This window comes from Egretta garzetta, unplaced genomic scaffold (genome assembly GCF_000687185.1).
Source record: "Egretta garzetta isolate BGI_Z169 unplaced genomic scaffold, ASM68718v1 scaffold211, whole genome shotgun sequence".
NCBI lineage: Eukaryota > Metazoa > Chordata > Aves > Pelecaniformes > Ardeidae > Egretta > Egretta garzetta.
The window spans coordinates 1658110-1659474 of NW_009258673.1; the positions used below are offsets into that span (position 1 = coordinate 1658110).

A 1365-nucleotide genomic window follows, 5' to 3' on the forward strand; every position below is an offset into this window, starting at 1 on the left:
GGGGTGGAATTGGGAGGGAGGATGCAGGATGCTCCTACAGCCCCCCCCACCCCGGCTGAGGGTTGTTTCCTTCCCTCTGCCGCCCAGGTTTCTGTGTGGGAAGGAAATCAAAAAGAAGAAATGCATCTTCCGCCTGCGGATCCGCGTCCCACCGAACCCCCCCAGCAAGGTGCTGCCAGAGAAAGCCCCCGGCGTGGGTGAGAGCGGCTCCTGCGAGCTGAAGAAGAGGGGAAAAAGCAAATATGTCCATAAAGACAGGTGGGTGGCCAAATTTGCCCAGGTACCCCCCACCACCACGCTCCCCTGGGGGCAGCCTGGCAGCCTTGCCCCCCCCTTGCTTTGCAGCCTGCTGCCACGGCAGCTCCAGCAGCAGAAGCGGCGAGCGGCGCGGCGCAAGAGGGCCAAGTTCCTGCTGGAGGACGCCATTCCCAGCGTGAGTCCTTCGCCCCCTCCTCTGTGCGACTGTCCCGGGCTTTGGCAACCGGGTGGCACCCTGCAGCCCCCAGCCCTGGGGCTCCCCGCGAGGGTCCCCTGCTCCTGCGGGCATGGACAGCCCCTGTCCCTCGCCCTGGGGTTGCAAATGTTCTGTGCCAAGCCCGCTTCCCGGGGGCTGTGGGGCCAAGGGTGGTGATGCCGGGGCTGTGGGCAGCTCCGCTCCGCTCGGCGGTGACGGGCACCCGTGGTTTTGTGCGGCAGAGTGACTTCACCTCCGCCTGGAGCACCAACCACCACCTGGCCAGCATCTTTGACTTCACACTGGATGAAATTCAGAGCCTGAAAAGGTCCGTGCAGCCGGGCCCGGGGGGGTGGGCAGCAAGGGGGAGCGGGGTGGGTTTAAACACCCAGGTGTGAGGCAGGGCTGGAAAACCTCCGGCTGCAGGTGCATGATGTGAGGTGGAAGCGGGAGCGGCTGGGGAGGTGGGGGGGCTCCTTGCGCCAGGCTGGGGCCGACGCTGCCTCCCGTCCCCAGTGCCAGCTCAGGACAGACTTTCCTGTCGGACGTGGACTCCACGGATGCCGCCAGCACCTCGGGCTCGGCCACCACGAGCCTCTCCTACGAGTCCAGGTGAGGGCTGTGCCCCCTCGTCCCCTTCCAGAGGGGTCCCGGTGGCACGGCCAGGGGGGCAAGGGGCTGCCCATCTCCCCCCACAGCATCCTCGTGTCCTGGCACAGGGATGTCCCGCATCGGGGAGCCTTTCCTCCTCGCCTCCTAAAATGGGCTGGTGGTCCCAAAGCGGCACTGCCTCACCGGGCTGCGGGGTCAGAGCTGTCGGTCCTTGCTGGGCTCGCCCGGATTCCCGGCATGCTCCTTCCAGGGTGGCAGGCACAGCCACACGGTGGGGGGCATTTTTTGGGTGCTGTCCT

General features: G+C 66.6%; 1 protein-coding gene across 1 annotated transcript in view; it reads left to right on the forward strand.

The window, feature by feature from the left end:
* Nucleotides 1–1365, forward strand: part of PHF19 (PHD finger protein 19) — a 6125-nt gene that overhangs the window by 4259 nt on the left and 501 nt on the right. The window contains 4 exon segments of the mRNA XM_009648838.2: nucleotides 28–258; nucleotides 346–433; nucleotides 697–782; nucleotides 971–1180. Of these exon segments, the coding sequence (XP_009647133.2) occupies nucleotides 28–258; nucleotides 346–433; nucleotides 697–782; nucleotides 971–1180 (615 nt within the window).